The sequence below is a fragment of the Eleginops maclovinus genome, chromosome 14, assembly GCF_036324505.1.
Source record: "Eleginops maclovinus isolate JMC-PN-2008 ecotype Puerto Natales chromosome 14, JC_Emac_rtc_rv5, whole genome shotgun sequence".
NCBI lineage: Eukaryota > Metazoa > Chordata > Actinopteri > Perciformes > Eleginopidae > Eleginops > Eleginops maclovinus.
In genome coordinates this window covers 8,491,808-8,509,239 of record NC_086362.1, presented here as the reverse complement: position 1 = coordinate 8,509,239, position 17,432 = coordinate 8,491,808, and the positions used below count along the sequence as shown (strand labels likewise).

At 41.1% G+C, this 17,432-nt stretch overlaps 1 protein-coding gene across 1 annotated transcript in view; it reads left to right on the top strand.

Moving 5' to 3' along the window:
* The window catches only part of LOC134876345 (collagen alpha-1(XXV) chain), a 136,881-nt gene that overhangs the window by 71,984 nt on the left and 47,465 nt on the right, over positions 1-17,432 (top strand). Inside the window, exons 3-6 of the mRNA XM_063901342.1 lie at positions 1,621-1,665; positions 5,279-5,286; positions 15,031-15,057; positions 17,025-17,051. Coding sequence (XP_063757412.1) covers positions 1,621-1,665; positions 5,279-5,286; positions 15,031-15,057; positions 17,025-17,051 — 107 coding nt within the window. The remainder of the gene's footprint in view (positions 1-1,620; positions 1,666-5,278; positions 5,287-15,030; positions 15,058-17,024; positions 17,052-17,432) is intronic.

Below are 17,432 nucleotides of genomic sequence, written 5' to 3'. Positions count from 1 at the left end.
GATGGGTCGTCGTATTAGAGTAGTAGGTCAATTTTCCATCATATTTCATATCTCTTATGAATGACCCCAGCTGTTGATGGAGTCAGCAAATCCAACGTGAGTTGTACTCATCCTCTGGTGACCATGAATGTCTTTATACAATATCTTGACAATCCTTAAATAGTTGTGGATACTATGCATCCAGAGCAACAAAATCCACTAAACAGCATTTCAAATACACAAAACACAACACCACAGGGGCCATTTTTCTTTTTCTGACCCAGAACTTTGTCCGACCAAACATCTGAATGAACATCAAGTTCACTTTGAGTTAATTCACTTACAGGCTGGAAAAGTGTTGAAAAGGTTTAAAAGAATGTTTCATACTTGCTGACCCTCATCATGGAAATTCCTGCCACTTTTTTTTCTGAAACCACTGTTCCATGACCGCACTTGGGATGCTGTGAGAAAAAATCAGGCCGAACTCAATGTTTTGGAGTAAGGGAGAGATGTTTCGTGTTGACGGGCAGCAGAAGTTCTCTCAGCACTTCATAACCCAGTATGAGTTTCATTTTATTTAAGATCAGAGTCTTCACAACACTTCTTGTCTGAATTGCTTGAAAAACATCCGAAAGCTTCTTTTGATCGTTCCTGATAGACTGTCAGGTATTCTCCATTTTGTCTCATGAACTGAATCATTTTTGTTGGACTACTTTCAGTTTGTTTGTATAGGAATCCATCCTTACAGTCTATAATCAGTATATAAATATTCTGATGAATATGTGAATCATGATGATATCTGAGAATAATGGTAGATATTTTTTTGTGGAACGCAAACTCCCATGTGGGGAGTGCTGTCAAAAAGATACCACCAAAAATCAGGAGTACGCCGTAACGCCACACAGAAGTGTCCTTTCAAAGCGAGCAATGATTAAGTGACTGCCAAGTGCAGGTGAGCTCTTCTGTTTCTTAAAAAAACACGTAAAAAACAAACCTAGGGATAAGCCAGGGTGGATGTGAACTCAAGTAAAGTGAGAGTTAAGCTCCACCTGTGGTTACATACTTCAAACTGAGCCTGGACCCTCGCTGGCAGCGCCTGACATTATCCTGGAAACAGTCCAGCTGCAAACCTCAGGGAAAGACTGCATGCATTGCTGAGAGGGAGAGGTCGTTTTGGGCGAGATGCTCCCAATTTTCTAACTGAGAGCTACCTTGCTGCAATGCGTCGCAGTCAAGTCGTCAACATGTAAAAGCTGACAAAGCGTGTAATTGTTTTACTCACCCAGCTGAGCTTTACCACATTGATAGTGTTGACAGGAAAATGGCAAACAGGAAAACACTGTCCAGATAAACAAATTAAAAACCAGGGCATCCGTGCTGAAAGGAAAACCTGAGAAAAGGAAAAAGAAACAGGAACGACAGAATGAAACGTACTTCTGTCTGCTTTATTTTACCAGCTCAGGTTATGTAAATACTTAATGAACCCTGAGATTTTCAGGTGTTTGTTGTCCAAACATATTTTTCCATGGCTTTTCCTCCTCCTGCTGTGAGGTGGACTGTGAGAATATTCAAGGAAACTTGTACAAGCAGACAATTAAATGACTGACTAAAATGTATTGTATTCGTTTCTTTTTTCTGCAGGACCTCCGGGAAAGCGAGGAAGAAGAGGCCGCAATGGAGAAACTGGTATGCACATTTGTGTGTGTGTGTGTGTGTGTTTGTGTGTGTGTGTGTGTGTGTGTGTGTGTGTGTGTGTGTGTGTGTGTGTGTGTGTGTGTGTGTGTGTGTGTGTGTGTGTGTGTGTGTGTGTGTGTGTGTGTGTGTGTGTGTGTGTGTGTGTGTGTGTGTGTGTGTGTGTGTGTGTGTGTGTGTGTGTGTGTGTGTGTGTGTGTGTGTGTGTGTGTGTGTGTGTGTGTGTGTGTGTGTGTGTGTGTGTGTGTGTGTGTGTGTGTCCAAGTCTCAATCCAGAAACAGTGAAGGAATAATTCAGGAGGACATCAGCAAATCATACTGCAGTTACAATCATGTAAAAGTACACTGTATATCTCTAGAGGCCAAAATAGGTTATAGATATGTAATTTGTGGCCTGGTGGTTTTTAGCGTTCACCCGGATTGTTTCAGCTTCAGCCTCACTAGATACACTAGACTTCCACAGCAACACTGGGAGACAGTGGAGTGCAGTGGGGAAGTTGAAGTGATGCCGTCGAAGCTGATAATGTTGGTGCCTCAGATTTAACTTTTAATTTGGCGACAAGTTGTTGTAATTGGTTCAGGAACTCAAGTCTGCCCTCCTTCCTCTCACTCTCTCTTTAGCTGACTTAACTAACTTGGCACAGTCATGGCTTTGAGTGTCTTTCAGAAGGACAAGACAGAACATGTTTTTTTGCAAAGAGCTGCATCTGATATCAGTCTACCTGATGGGTGAAATTCACAATGGGCTCTAGAGTGTGGCAGCAGTGCTTCAGGGCCAACACTTTAGAACAAATGTCCAGCTTTTGTAGGACGAAATTAGAGGGACAGGGCGAACACAAGGTCCTCATTTTAAGCGAGGGAGCAATTTGGTTCCACAGCTTGAGAAACTGAAAAACAAACATCTATGAGAAGAAACTCTGCTGGGTTTACCACTCAGGGCAGTTGCTTCTTTTTAAAGGTCCCATATGGTAGCAAACGTAAGACTACTTTTTAAAAATTATATGCAGGACCAGGTGCTACTATTCAAACACTGTGAAACCTTCAATCCATGGAGAAATGTACGATATATACAGCCCATATTTAAAAGGAGCTGTCGGGACGAGCTTTAGGTTACGTACTGTGTATCAAATACTTAATTACTTTTCTTTGATTTTGGCAAAATTCTTTAGAATCCTGTTTTGCCCTTGTTTAGAATTGTATAATGTGGATCATTGTCAGTGGCTGTTTTTTTGGATTTACATAATACTTAAATAATCTAATGTATGACTTGAAAGCCGACGAATAGGACGAAAACAAGAAGAATAAAATGACAAATAGACAACAGTTGATTGATGCGGTCGGCTGCATATCTAAATACTGCCAGCCTTTGTTTATACAGCGCTTAACTTTCCAATAAACATCCAGCATGCCAGCATATTTCAAATGGCACCATTGTGCAGTGACAATTTTTTCTGGTCAGCCAGAGTAAATGTGGAGAATGTGAATGGCTTCCTCTTGACAACTCTATTCCAAACAAGCAAGCAATCATAATCCACTCATAATGTCCGGACTGAAGGGGAGACAATAGGGAACAATTGGGATGTCAGGCTTTACCTTTCTGAATAATAACCCAGATTACAGCGCTAAACAAGGCTGGAGTGATTACCTGCTGGAGAGGCTGTTTTACTAAAGTCAGTGAAGTAGCCTTTTATGTTCATGCTCACTGGTTTATTCAGGTTCTGCAAAACATTCATGGCATTTTAAAGGCTTTAGTCCTTGTGCAAAGAAAGGCATTTCAAATGTGGGCACTTTAAACGCTCTGAAAGGGATTCTGAATATTAGCATGTAATTATAGCTGTTAGTTCTGCTACATTTAATGTTTGGCTTTAAAAAACAATATTCTGTGTGAAAGGAATGTTCACAATAACAATTATGATGCTGCTTTTAAGGGCCCAGTGTCAAACTCTGTTTACCCATTCACAGAAGTAAAAATAAATAAAAATAGAGACATTATTTATATGTCTGAATATTTAGTAGTTGACAGGAACGGTGTGCCGCGTTCTGCACTGCTAGCCCTCTGCAGATCCAATTTCCCTCTTTTAAGTTTTCAACAGTGGTGGATGTTGAAGGGAAGCCTATTTAATTCATGTTTCGCTTTAACCAGAAGTTAGGAAGCCGCAGTGAGTTTCCCAAACATTCATGGTGAGGTGTTTTGCAGTTTAGACATCTACAAAGGCAAAGGGAAGCTTTCCCCTAGACTTGGCTTCAACTGACAGAAAGAACAAACAGGAAAAAGACACCATGAAGTTTACCTATGTATTAAAAATGAATGGGATACTTCATTTGGATGTCTTGAGTGTTTACCACGAACGTATGGAAAGGAAAAGGTGGCAAGACAGTTTAGGATGAAACGTTTTAGTAGAGTGAAAGCAACTCTCTCAGACTTTTCAATGCTGGAAAGAGTTTCCTCCCATATTTCCCTATGAGAATAATCAGCATTTTTCACTGATGAACCTGCCATTACCAAAGGACGAATTGATGCTTACATTTTGCCGGTTGAGCCCAATTCAGCTACTTACTAAACTTTATTTCAAGTTGAGCATAATAACACCTTTCCCCATGATGTTAGCAGACACAATACCCAATACAGTGCCTGTCCAGTGAGTCCAAGTGATCAAGGGACTGGTTAAAAAAGCAGGAGGGTGTCAAACTGTGGAGGAAATGAATAGAGGTGCCAGCGTGAGAACAGAAAGTGGTTTATTTAACATTAAATCAGACACTTTTTAATTTAACATGGATTATATTTCAATATATGATGTTTTTAATTGAACTAAAGCCATCAAATGTAAGAATATATACATTTTGAGATGGAGTTGAAAACTTTGTACCGAGCTACTCGACACAGTGGGACATTTCCAAAAGTGGAGCAGGTTTATTAAAAACTAAGTAGTCTACTGTTACACAGCCATCCATAAAACAACGCTGTAGAAGTGCAGCCCAGCGAGTCTCAAACACACGGCTGCTTTAAAGCTCCAGCTGCTGGAATGATTTGCACTTTTCCCTGGTCATGAAGAAGAACAGTTCAAGGACATAGGACTTGTAAAGCAAAAAAAAAGTTAAAGCAGCTGGGTACCTTTTTTTAATAAGAACCTAAAGACCGTAAATGATTTGCAGAGCCCTGAAGTGCGTTGCCACACAGTCCTTTGAGCAGCGGTAATTGGGGAAAAGACGAGTGTCACCTCACAAAAACGTGGGAGGACATTTTAACGAGCGCACAACCCCTTGTCGTTGTGAAATTAGAGGAACTTGCAATTGTAAAATGTGATCACCAGGCCTGGTGGCCATTTTTGGACGAACCGAATGGAAAATAGATAGGACACATTTGGCTGTTGTTCAAAATTATTAGAAGAACTACAGGTTGGAATGTGGGCGTTAAAGTATTTTGCAGTGAACACAACGTTTAAAGGATGCATCTTCACAAAATGTTGCTTCCCAGGAAAATGGTTCTCAGCTGGCCTGATTTCCTATGTTACTTAAATATGTGCTTGTAATGTTTAGTGTGGAGTGTAATTCATTAATGGTCTGAGAATGTTTGATTTCTAAAGTATTTCTTTCCCTTCTCTTTCAGGACCTCCTGTAAGTATGCCTGCTTCTCATCTTCAACTTGTGATAGCAGTGTAAAGGTAACAACGACTGCATGATGCCATCTCATTCAAGTAAAGGCCCTTACTAGCTTTCTTGTAGAGCTAGATCTCATGCCTGGATGTGAAGTATACAACTACAGCCAGCAGCAGGGTTACTAGCGTTAAGACAGGAAACAAAGGTAATCATACCGGCCTGCCAGAACCTCTAAAGCCACGTCGTTACAATGATTAACATGGCTAGGTTTTAAAAGGTTTTGCACTCACTCCACTTCGTACTACATCACCTGACTTCCTCTTTTGCTCCTGTGATGATTACTATTGCCACACATGGGCATCGACGTCTTGTACGTGTATTGTTAATCGAAAACCATGTTTCCAATACATAGTAATATCCTTCTGAACCTACCTGCATGTGTAGCAGGCTCCCTCTTATCCTTATGAGTCCTTTTAATGAGCTGGTTACCTCGTTTTCTAGTCGTAATGCCAAGTTAAGTTACTTTGTTTTACAAGAAAGAGAAAAAGCATAGTCGCCATTTTTGTATCGTCCAAAGAATGAATAAGTAAAACTAAAAACTGTGGTTTACAATAGATGTAAAAGTCATCTGATTATGACAAATTAGATCCCTGTTGTACCACACATTCTGGCTCTATTATTAAAATAATCTCTTCATCCCGGCCTCCACCTAATAGGACCCTTGTCCCTGTCATTTGGCCAGTCTGGTTTCTAATATCCTCGGTACTAGCCTCCGGATTATCTCACCTCATCACATTGCCGGTCATCACAGATTCACTCCCTTCAACAGATGGAAAACTTTGGTTTCCTCAAAAGATGAAGACAAACCCATGCGCACATAAGCACCGAGGATTGTGACAGTTCTTTGAATAACCCGGTCAAGCGGGCACTGTATGTGTGTTAAAATTATTCATAGTCCGGAGGCAAGTATGATTGAATAGGTATAATAGCGTGTGCCGACTGAGCCGTAAAGTTGTAAGTTAATCCTCGGAGCCCTCTCAGACACTCGCTCCTGCAGTTCTGGGACGTAAGTGAGTGCAGGTGGTCTCACTTCTTAGGCCGTACTTCTGACAAATAAAATCATTCTGCGAGATGTCTCAAGAGCCGACTGAACCCGAGGAATGCTGTCTCTGAAATGTTGGACTTGCCAGTAAATATAAAAGATGAATGTTTTCTTTGGTACTTTTGGGATTGATCCTTTGGGTGAGACATAGTAAATCTGGTGCACAAACAGCAAGTACCTGACAATGTTCCAGTTGAGGCCAGCAAATCACTCTATGATGAAGTCATTATAGGAAGCAGAAGGTGCTGTAAATGTTTGCTCCAGGTCTCGATTTTACTGTTGGAAATGCATCCAGGTTTAAGCAACCAAAAAAAGGCTATAATTTACAGTACAGAATAACTGACTGCACTTCTAAAAATAGTCTTCAAGAAATGTAACGATCTGACAATGACTCATCCGATGGTCACCAAATCGGTTTGCAAACGTAATATATTCTGCGCCAACTTCTTAAAAAAGACAGTCAAAAGTGACATCATGTGGTTTTTCGTTAGGTATGCCCACCCGGGGATGGCAGGGGACGCGCCGCTATGAATATTCAACAGTTCCCTCTTTAACTCTGGGAACACTGCGTAAATTGTAGACAGCCGTCTGCGCCAAACAAACCGACCACTGCTGAAGCTATTACCAAACTTTGTGACTTAATCATTACTCTGCCGTCCATTAATGGACAGGGGAAGAAAGAAACCAAAAGAAAAGATCTCCTCAATCAAAACTCATCAGGAAATACTCAAGTTTGTGATCCCCAATGAGTGCGGAGAAGTGATTTTTATTGCTTTTAGTTCCTTTTTCCTTGGCCTTTTTTGTGTATTTTGTATGGGACCATGCAGCCAATTGCCAAATTATGTTTAGTGGGATATCTGGAATTCCATTTATATTGGAAAACAGGTGATTTAAAAAAAATCGTTTGCAGCATTTACAAGAAGAGTGTTTGCCTTTTCTTAAAAATAATATTGAGTTGCTGTGTAAAAACAGCTGTGGCAAACAATTTCATGTCTTTGCTCCACAATTTTGTATTTTCTGCTCTTTTAGGGTGACCCGTGTCAAAACCCCAAGCACCAACCACTGTGCACACCATTTAGCATCAATCAAGCATAAAACACCATCCCTGAGGCTGCACTGCAGTACCCACTAACACCACCCACTGACTGTATGCCCAACTAAATTAAAACAGACAGAGACAGAATCTATTATGCTTTGAAATCTGGTTGAATTGAAAGGAATTATTTGAAAATGGTACAATGCTGTAAATATCAAACCCACTTCAGCGTGCCTCTGCACCACACGGTTACATTGCAGTACATAAGCGCTAAGAGTTTACTCATGTTAGCAATGAGCTTAGGAAAGGTTGTTGCTACCGTGTCTCTATTTGACAAGTAGTTTCCACCTCCTTGCTTCACAGGCTGAGGCTCCAGAGACGCAGGTTGAGGGTGATCTGTCACAATGTATGAATTATGCAGCTGTGTAGCAGGGATTAGAGGCAAAGTGGGGGTGAAGCAGAGGAGCTGAGACGCCCTCAACCCCTTCATCCTTCATCTGCTATGCACCACAGCTCCAGACCTGTTAATAAAACATATTCCAGCTGGACTTTGATCACTTCTGCCCTACGGAAGTGGAGAAGGCGCCAGTTTATCTAAAGTGAGTCTCCTGGAGGAGGAACCGGTGACCCGTTAATTTAAAGATATTGCAAGTTGTGAATTTGAAACAGGAAATAGTTTTTACGCTTTCACATGAGCAGAGGATCACCGTGAGCTGCAAGTGGATCTATCTGACGTGACAGTGTTTTTTTTAAGCTCATAAGACCAGTGGTGCCCGAGCAAAGCCCACTGGCTCTGATAGTGACGGCATTAAGAGTTTGACCTTTCCAGATGTCAGTCCTCTGCTCTCGCTGTGCCCATCAGCAGCACTTGTCTTTCAGCGGATGACGAGAGGCAGCACTCAGGCCGAGTTCGCTTTACTCACACTGATGTGAAACAGTCAATAATGCACACGTGGAACTGCCTGGCATTACCGTAATGTGGAAGCAGAATTAGCACAGTAGGAACGTGATGCTCGCAGTTGGGGAAAAAAAAACATGACAGCTTTTTGATTGAGAGGAATTTTCCTGCTACTCAGAACATCAAATTAGAGATGTCGAGTTGCCACTGTGCGGTTCTAATTGAATCAACAGAAGAAGTGAAAGCAATCCGTTCCCAACTGGGAGCTTGTCCCTTTTTCAACTTTTCATTTCCAGGCTAAAATGTTGTGGGTCAGAAATTTGGTTATGTATTGTGCAGAAAAGAAATTGGACTCGATTTTTGGCTTTTTATGCATACAACTTGGTTAAGTCATTTAAATATTTCTCCTCCTCAGGAATGAAAAGAGGCCTTCCCCAGACTCATATTGCGAATTCATCTCCTATATGTACCTATAACCAGTCACACTCTGTTTCCTCAGCGTCCCCTCTTCCCACAAGATTACCCAACACATAGCAAGCACACACTCACAAACACATTCACACACATTAAAGTCATTTTATGCCGGCTAATTGTCATACACTGTGGATATGGGAACCAGATGCCATTCCCAAGTCAGTTTTCCAGTGTGGTTTTCTATCCCTGCCTAACCTCTGCGTCTAGATTCCCCCGACGAACACCAGCCACTTGTGGTCATCCGCTCCTGCCCACTCCGCTCTGATTACTCACATCCCTGTCCTCCATTAGTTTCCCGCCTCGAAAAAAAACCCGAAGTTCCCCCGGGACCCAGTGTAATATGATTGAGGGTTCCCATGCAGAACTAACAGATGGAGGTGTGCATATAGATATGTGTTTTTACTGGATGCGTTTTACTCTCTCTAAAGTCTGGGGATGTTTGAGATGGAGTAGATTTCACTTCCAATGATGCCCACAGCACGCTCATATTGCTAAATGTACATTTTGCACTTGTCATAACACCTTTTCCACTCTTGCATTGGCTAGATTGATTATATTTGTGAATCCAGATAGGCATTTCAACTTTGCTTGGGAGAGAGGTTAGCAGAAATGTTTACAGAGAATGAATTCTGAATTGTTTTTTAATCTTTATGGATATTTTCTTCTTGATTTCTCTGATGTTTTTGAGAGCAAAACCATTTTTAAATACACCTGTACTTGTGGCCCAGGTCTAGTTCCAATGTGATGCATCACTTAATGCATCACTTAAGTGTGTAGTAAGGGTTTAGTCCGTCATACCCTTTATTCTGGCCCCACTCCCACTCTTGTGGTGAGCAGCACTCCTCACCTGCCCCCCCCCCCCCCCCCCCTTAATTTACTCATTCCCTGTCACCACTCGGTGCCTGAAGGATTGCTTTGGTTAACTTCCTGTGTACACACATGTTTATTAATATTGTGAGGCTGTATGAGAAAACCGTGAGCCCGTAAAGAAGTGGTTGTAAAAGCGGTAGTTGTTGGCCCGCTCTCTGAGGTGCCAGTGCTCCGGGGTGAGATGATTGGATCCATGTGGTACGCAATCCGGGCTTAAAGCGGCGGCTGCCAGAACCGTTTGGCCCCGGTTCTACAGCGAGGATATGAGCTCCGTTTGATGGATGATTTTCTGGACCTTTCATAAAACAGGTCACTGTGATGAAAAATAATACAGCCAAGTCCAGACAGAGGTTACATGCAGATCCTCTGTTCCTGACTTTTTGCTTCTATTTACATTAAGCAGATTGGTTCATTGTTGCAGCAGCCTGCAGCCAAACCCACCAGAATTTTTACAATCATGTTAACAACGGCTAAACCTTCGGACGGCAGCCAGCTCCTCGTCTCGAGCTGCTCTGTCAGGCGAGCTCTGTCAAGCTCTCATCCATCATGTTTTATTAAATTATGAATGAGTAGGGATGTGAAAATGGATATTCAGTGTCTTCTTTGTCAGACAATGTATATTTAGGCTGACCGATGTTTTACCTTGTGAACTCTGCCTGGTTATTCCTTGCGTAAATAACCTTTCGGATAACAATGGAAATATTTTCGTGCCTCAATTACATTTTTTAATAACATCATTACAGTTCGTTTTGGGCAATATATCTGATGACAAAGACGGTTTCACCAGCACTGAAAAGGGAAATTAGAACTAGAATAAAGTTAATTCCTGAAGTTGAAAATAATCGTTTGAGACTGCTGAGTTTCGAAGGCAAGCAAACAGAGTCATCCCATTTAAAAATATGCTCTGGGGAGCTACTGATCAAAAACTCTGCAGCATTCAGGTTCATCTATAGCGTTCGCTTTGAAGAGAATCTCAAAGATCTCCTAAAATGGTCAAAAATATATTTATTTAAATAAATCTTTGCGTTATGTATCAACAGTTCTTAAAACTGTTTTCCATTATTGGTTTAATGAAAAGCAGCAGAGTCATCTTGCATTTTTATTTGTTTGGCATAGGATAAATGATCGAAAATAAAAATAAATGTTGTCACTTCTCAATTCATAATGAAAGACTGGCTAACAAAGGACATATTACAAAATATAATTGTGCAATATTTTCACATCTTGATAATCGACCTCATGTGAAATGTTCTTGGGTGCCAGGATCATTTGATTAAACGTCATTGACTTCTTGTAATATGAAGTAAAGTTACTGACGTTGTCAGATTTGAATGGCCGTGGTGCTTGCGGGTTTGGCGCCAGTTCTGATTTCCTTTTTATATTTCCCTGCAGTCCTTTCCATATTTCTCCCCCTTCTGTTTTAAAGGTGGTAGGGGGTTCCTCTTTTTTTTTCTCAGACCAACAGCTCATTCAGGCCATTGCAGGAGATAGTGTTCATGGTTTGGCTGAGAAGGAGAAGCTAGTCATATACTCTATAAGGATAGAAGAAAAAGCTTAATCCTGATCCAGTGGTCCACCATAAACTCGACAATATCATGCACGCAGGATGTTCTGGTACAAATCTTCTCATGGGGTTTGATGTGAGTTTGCCCAGTGTTAAGCAGCAGAAGATGTGAGGCTTACCATCAACGTGATATGTGTCATTTTCAATAAGGGGATACAGGGCAATTGGGGCAAATGTATTCTGTTCATCACCACACTTTTGACAGACATATTTGAAGTCAATTACAGGCACTAAAAATTGTATTAAAGAGGTTTTTTGAGAAATAAATGTACCCACCCCAAATCTACTCTGTTCACTAATTCTCTATCGAATCCAAAATGCACACATTTAAGAGCAAAGATCTTGGCTCCTATAGAAATATGTTGAAAGAACAGATAGAATTTAGTATACAAGCGTGGATCGAAAACGCTTTTGACCGCATTATAGTGAAATAGTGCTTGTGTTTCATTGACTTGATCCAGTTTTATAGTGTCTTTAAGTCGGTAGTGGGCCGCCAAGGGAGACCTGTCGATTTGGAAGCTGTGACTTCTTTGAATAAACCCTCAAGACTAACCTGCTGTTACTGCATTGGGTCTTAAGTGGCCTCAGAACAATGTACTTGGAAAACACCCACTACAATTAAGTTTAGGTATCTTCCTTGACCAATGCTACATCTTTCCACGAAGTTTCATTAAATTCGAGCTAGTAGTGGTCCGACAATCCTTCAGACAAGCATACCAGGAAACCAAACTTACCCAACCATGTAGGTGAGGGCAGTTAGTTTGCAGTGTTTGAGATACAAATGGACTTTCAAGAATCCAGGGTAATCTGAATGTAGACGTGTTTAAGGTACGATAGATGTTCAACAAAGTAATGCATAGTGAGCAGGTTTGATCAAACAGTAGCACCTGCTGGGGGACTGCTTTTGAAAAAGAGCCAGAGCAGAAGCAGTAAAAATATGTGAAAAACACACACAGGTGCAAGTGAGAAACCATCCTTAAGGCAGCCTGAAACCATGAAAATTGCACCGACTACTCAACAAAAAGACACCCGCTGCAGTTTTACTGTAGTACAGTGTGCTACTTTTGAAACAGTCTTTGCAGGAGAGCTGTTTAATAATCTCCATAAAAGACACTCACTGCACCCGCTTAAAGCTTTTTGAAAGGCCCCGGTGGGTGCTGTCCGTCCAAGTGATGTGCAAATGATGGGCCGTATAATGAGCAGGTGCAGACTGTGTAGCCAAATCACTTCCACATGCTTTACGAGCAGATGGAAGAGCGAAATGAAGTGCAAGATATAGTTTGGTGTATTAAAAGCTATACTCCTTCCCTGTATTAGGAATAGACAAATAAACACTGCTGATTGTAGCCTTTTATTTAAATCACACATTTATTGACATGATTATCAAAACCTGCTGTATAACGTCCTCACATTGGACCCACTGCCCTTTTTCTGTAGGAAAAGAGTTTAAAAAAGTTAGCGTACCTCTGATTACTCGGTTAAGAATAAATATAATTTGTAATTATCGTAGATACTCAACAATCATTTTGCCTTGCGTTTTGCTGTTTGACATACATTTAATCTACACAAAATACATAAAAAAGGTCCAGCCTAAGCAATATAGTATATACAGTAGCTAATGTGATATCTTTTCCCTTTCATTCATTAAGCTTCCTCTCAAATCGTTTGGAGCACCCCTGGGAAAGCCTAACCCCGAACAATTAGTTGTTTTGGTCAGCTTATTATTAATACATTTACATTTGCCCTTTTCATCTATAAGTAAAGGTGGAAAATGTAAGTTTATCTGAAATGTTCGGCCCATCAAAAACTGATAAATGTAGATATCCCAGATTAAAAAAAGGCTTTTTGATCTGTGACCACATTGAATATATTTACTTCCTCATTACAAATATAGACATGCTTTATTTGCCCTGTTATAGAGGTTCAACATGGATTAGTTCTGTGGCTGTACTAATCTTCTAACAATCTGGATTTATTTAAATGCTCAATCATGTCAAGCAGAGTTTTAATTTTTTCCACAAACTTCTGGTGCCCAGTCATTTGGCTCAGTCATTTGGTGTGCCAGCTATTTGTATTTCTCCATGCCAGATAAAATGTGTTAAGCAGGCTTGTGCACAACGCTGCAGTGGGTGTATTTATGAATGTTATTGTTGCAGCCATTCATATGTTTGCAGTAACAGCTTGTCAATAGCCTTCTATTGTCCACAGGCAATTTTCCTTCACAACAAAAAAGCCGGTGTTGATTTGGTTTAGCTGCCTTTCCATTTTCAGGAACACGCTGGAAGCTTATTAAGCCTCTCTGGAATACATCTACAACATTGTAAAAGTGGCATTTCATTGCAATATGTTGCCTCTATTATCCCCCCCCGGGAACCGCAATCAGAAACATTGTTTTCATAATGGTGCATTTTGTGTTTACAAGTGTGTTGTGGCTCTTTGTATGGGCAGACAAGTAAGCAGCAGGACCACCTTGTGTGTGTGTGTGTGTGTGTGTGTGTGTGTGTGTGTGTGTGTGTGTGTGTGTGTGTGTGTGTGTGTGTGTGTGTGTGTGTGTGTGTGTGTGTGTGTGTGTGTGTGTGTGTGTGTGTGTGTGTGTGTGTGTGTGTGTGTGTGTGTGTGTGTGAAAAGAATAATGTCCAAGTATGACTCTTTGACTCAGAGCACCGTGGTAAAAATTGGTTGAGGAAAACTGCTGAACCACCTCTGGACATTTAAGCCAGAGCAGTGAAGCCTGTTGGTCTGCCAGCCTAATGGTCTGGATCACCTGAAGCTGTCCCTCTGTACCAAAGTAAACGGCACACTTTTTTTGCATGTCTGATTTTTGAGCAGTACAAGTCTGGAGAAGCAACTTGCTCTTTTTACCCGAGAACAAACAGTACCTGGCATTATCTGGAAGGGACACATTAAGAAGTGCAACATTCCCCAGGCTTTGGATGTGATTCCAGAAGATTCAGATCTTTCCTCGAATATTAACTTTTGATCTTACAAAATACATTTGACAGGGAGCTTCTCATGTGAAAATGAACATCAGCATACATGGCACAGCAGTCTTTCTGTTTGTTGCCAAGTGGCTGTTCAGTTAGTCACTCTCATCTAATACTGATTTACAGAGCCAGCTTTTCAAAAAGTGCAACCCCAGAGGACGAAAGGAGTCCAGCATACTGGGCTTCATCCAAGTGTTTTCAAGCACAAACTCAGAAGGCTGCAGCTTAAGGGATGCACACCTCATTGTTGAATCCTCTACTCCACTCGTGCTCTTTCACGGAGCCCACCCAGGATCCCCTGCTTGCTGATTGACAGAAGTTGGATACAAAAACTGCCTCACAAAAACTGCTGCTTTAAAAGAAAAAACAAAGAAGTGTTCCTCTTGTTCAGGGCACATTTTTGCAAGATGCTTGCCAATACTTGGTTGGAGTTTGCTGGATGTGATCCTCTGAGTAAACATGGACTTGATTTGTGCCTGTTTTTGGTTTTAATTGTATGTTTGTATAACCCCTGCCGACTACGACGCATATAAGGTATTGGTTCCCAGTCTGTGACAGGGCATTTAAATCAAATTCTGAAACTGATGTCAAAAAGTGCACAATGTTAGTTTAATCAAAAATGTAATTTGTTAATCTTTTGATTTCACCTTTCCCTCTAAGTTCATGGTGTTCAAGCTTTGTTGAGCAGCTCTGTTTGTTTATCGGTTAACATTATTGGTCACCCTGGTTTTACAGTTGTATTCTATTATGCTTCAGAAGGATTACAAATGACTAACATGGACCATATTGTATAATTTTCCTCCATTTAAACAATTCTTTCTTTTCTCTTTATAGGGCCCTCCAGGTCTCAAGGGTGATAAGGTGAGTCATGTTATATTTAGTTTGATCTTTTAATGTTTAATGTTGATAAAATCAAATCTAAAAGCAATTGTTGGACATTTTGGGACATAGTAGTTGTTTTCTTGCTGAACGTTGATGTCCATATGTGTAAGGTAGAGACAGTAGCTTAGCTTAGCAAAAAGTGTGGAAGCAGAGGGGAAAATCTAGCGTCAAAATCTGACTAGCTACTGTTTCCCACTGTTTAGTTCTACAAACTAATTACCAACAAGAAAGTGAATGTCAGAATATATTTAATGATCCCTTTAAATCGTGGATCGTGCCCTATTCAAGGCTAATTTGTTCATTAGTATCATTTTTTATGTGCTGCAATTATTCCCTTTAAAGCCATCAGGAAAATTCTAATTCTCTTGTTGTTCACAAATCTACAGCACTGAAATTGAAAGCCAGAGCTCAAACTGGAGCCCTTTTTAAATGCCTCGCTGAGCATCCCTCCATAAAACAGCAGCGGAGCCTACAAAATCTCCACACTGTCTCTTTATGAGTCTGCAGGACTTTGGGACAAATGTACGCGTGTGCCTTTGCTTTGAAACACTAACATAGCGACAGCCCTTGCTTCACACCAAAGCCCCTCTATTCACTCGTTCTGGAAACAAGTGACTTAAAGGCACACTTACAGTTTAAAATGCTACTGGGGAATATTTGTTCTGTTTTACAGGCCAAAGATTAAATATTTATTCTGATTTTGGATGGAGTGACCATCAACTTGGACAGCAACCCACTATAATTAAAGGATTATTGTGCCATAAAATGCAAAACATGAAATAAAATAGCGTGACAGTGCTAACCAGAGCTTAAGATGAACACAGAGAAACACTTGTCATCTGCATCAAGTCACACTCTTTGGAGACAGATGATGTTCTGGTTACGTGGGGTGTGGAATGACGTTGGTTCTTGTCACTGACCAAAGTAATGAATCAACAGAGTGATCTCTTATTTGGTGCCCCTCAAAGCATAAAATAAAAGTCATAAGCATGGCTTGCAAAACCAGATTTAGATAATCGTTGAGAATCGTTATGACATGTGAACACCCCAGTGTTGCTGATGAGATGCACGTTCATGTCTCTCATGTGAACCAATTAATCTGCAGTTTAATGAAATGAAAAACAACTGTGTGGGTTCCTCCCACCCAACACGAATACAGCGTGCATCAGTGTGGCCATTCACAACTGTTTCCCTGTTAAATCTGCTTTTGGAAGGACTGCCCAATGAAAAATTAGAGCTTTTTTTTAATTTGAAATTACTCAGGCTTTCCATTGAAGTTTGTTTGACAAAATTCCCAGGTGTGATAAGTCGCACAGCTCGTTTTACTGCTGTGGCTATATTGTAAGTCGGCCAGCAGGAGAGTGAAGTGCATTAGGTCAGATGACTTAAGGGTGTTCAGATATCCGATTCTTGATGGATTATGTTTATAATTCAGTGTCCAACATTTGGTCTTCCTTCAGTTGTTTCAAACAAAAGTGTTCTCTTGGTTCGGTTTCACTTTAATGTGATAAAGCCACAGTGTGCACCATGCAGGTTGATTCGAAACCGAGCGTTTTCTCCTTTAGGAATGTGCTCCATACACAGAGATCCCCCCAAAGACGGCAGAAAGCCAACAATCTCTGGGGCATAAAATCTGGCCTGGCAATGCCGTTCGCCCAAACTCAGCCCCCCCCCCCTACCTCAAACCCACCAAACCTCACACCGCTGCCGTCTTTCTTTCTCTCTCCCTCATACCCATTTCATGTCAGTCCATGTTATCGTAAGTGATTTTACTCTCAACCACAATGAATAGTTGAGGGTTCCTGTATTATTTTTCTTTATCAATGTGTTCTGAATTATGCCTCGGTGAGTTTCGGTGCGAGTGTCCGCTTATGATTAGCGCCGAGTTGTGTCTGTTCAGTGTGTGTTCTCATTTTAAGACATATTCTTTTTCTTGCCTTCTGCAGGGGGATCAAGGCGACCAGGGACCACGGGTATGCGGTTTACTCTGACTTCTTGTGATTAGTTGATGAATGTGACTGTTTGTGTGTGTCTCCCCCGGCAGAATTGTGGGCAAAAAGGTTTGAGATGCATGACATTCCTGGGATAGTGTTCTTCCCATCTGGCCAAACACAACAAGCATTTCAGCACTGCTTATTTCCACATCAAGAATAGGCCGGCAAACGTCCGAAAGGGTGATATGCGTCTTGAGATGCAGAGACCTTTGCTTTACCTCGTGTCTTCAAAATGAACAAGAGCACGAGCGTTTGCCCATCAGCAGAAGATATCTGCTCAATCTCAGCTATAATCAAAAGCCAACTAGCTTTGTCTCTATAATTACTGGTGATTCACTTCAATCCTCGACGTGACATGGC